The sequence below is a fragment of the Engraulis encrasicolus genome, chromosome 21, assembly GCF_034702125.1.
Source record: "Engraulis encrasicolus isolate BLACKSEA-1 chromosome 21, IST_EnEncr_1.0, whole genome shotgun sequence".
NCBI lineage: Eukaryota > Metazoa > Chordata > Actinopteri > Clupeiformes > Engraulidae > Engraulis > Engraulis encrasicolus.
In genome coordinates this window covers 42,776,780-42,777,864 of record NC_085877.1, presented here as the reverse complement: position 1 = coordinate 42,777,864, position 1,085 = coordinate 42,776,780, and the positions used below count along the sequence as shown (strand labels likewise).

The 1,085-nt window shown below is 49.1% G+C and overlaps 1 protein-coding gene across 1 annotated transcript in view; it reads left to right on the top strand.

Moving 5' to 3' along the window:
• The window catches only part of LOC134437239 (receptor-type tyrosine-protein phosphatase delta-like), a 482,346-nt gene extending 481,570 nt beyond the window's left edge, over positions 1-776 (top strand). The window contains exon 36 of the mRNA XM_063186743.1: positions 155-776. Within this exon, the coding sequence (XP_063042813.1) occupies positions 155-223 (69 nt within the window). The 3' untranslated portion in view covers positions 224-776. The remainder of the gene's footprint in view (positions 1-154) is intronic.
• The last annotated feature ends 309 nt before the right edge of the window (positions 777-1,085 follow it).

The window sequence follows — 1,085 nt, the reverse complement described above, 5'->3', positions numbered from 1 at the left end:
TCTCTCCTCCATCTCCCCATCTCCCCTCCATCTCTTCTGCATCCCTCCATCTCTCCCCCATCTCTCTCTCCATCTCTCCTCCATCTCTCCATCTCTCCCCCATCTCTCCTCCATCCCTCCATCTCTCCTCCGTCTCTCTCCATCTCTCCTCCAGGATCAGTACCAGTTCTGTTACCGGGCGGGCCTGGAGTACCTGGGCAGCTTTGATCACTATGCAACGTAAGAGTCTGGGCCGGCACCGGACCGGATCTGGACCGGACCGGACCGGGGGGAGGGGGACAGAACCGGGGGAGGGGGCTGAGAGGAAGAGGAAGAGGAGGAGAGGAAGAGATGAAAAGAAAGAAGAGAGGAGGAGAAAGGAAGGAGACGAGGAGGTGAAAGGAGAGAAGAGGAGAGCCCAGAGATTCTCTACTGAGCCATAATAATGTCCCTGCTTGCCACCGATGCATACAGTACATAAATTAATGAATTAATAAATAAAAATGACACTAAAAAACTTCTTAACTCAATGACAAATGTCAAATAGTCATCAAGTGTTGGGTGACAGACAGTGACGGTAATCCAAATGGACACCCAATCCTTGTAAAGAAGAAAGAAGAAAAAAAGAAATAAATAAACGACGACAAATGAAACAGACACCTGAAAAAAAGGAAGACATAGAATGAATGAAATAATTGATAATTGACAATTCCATGCGGACCAAGAGTTTAAACCCCCGACACTTAAAGGTGAAGCACTCCCCCACCAACCTTACCCACACCCACAACGTTCCTGAAACCTTGAACAGACCCTCTAACACCCCCTACCCCCACCTCCCGAGCCACCCACCCCCAAAACCACTTCTTAGGATCAAGGATTTGATCACGTCTCACACAATGCCATACCATACGAAGACATTGGGAAATGCCACACCTCAACACGCTTCAATTCCACCCTAAATATTTCACTGGGAATCCTTCATCCCCTGCCCCTGCCCCTGCCCCTCATCCTGTGGCACAGCACATGCTGTACAGTACAGTACGTCCACTATTCCTCCACAGTACTCTATCCTCTCTTTACCCCGTCACAACACATGATGAGGCCTA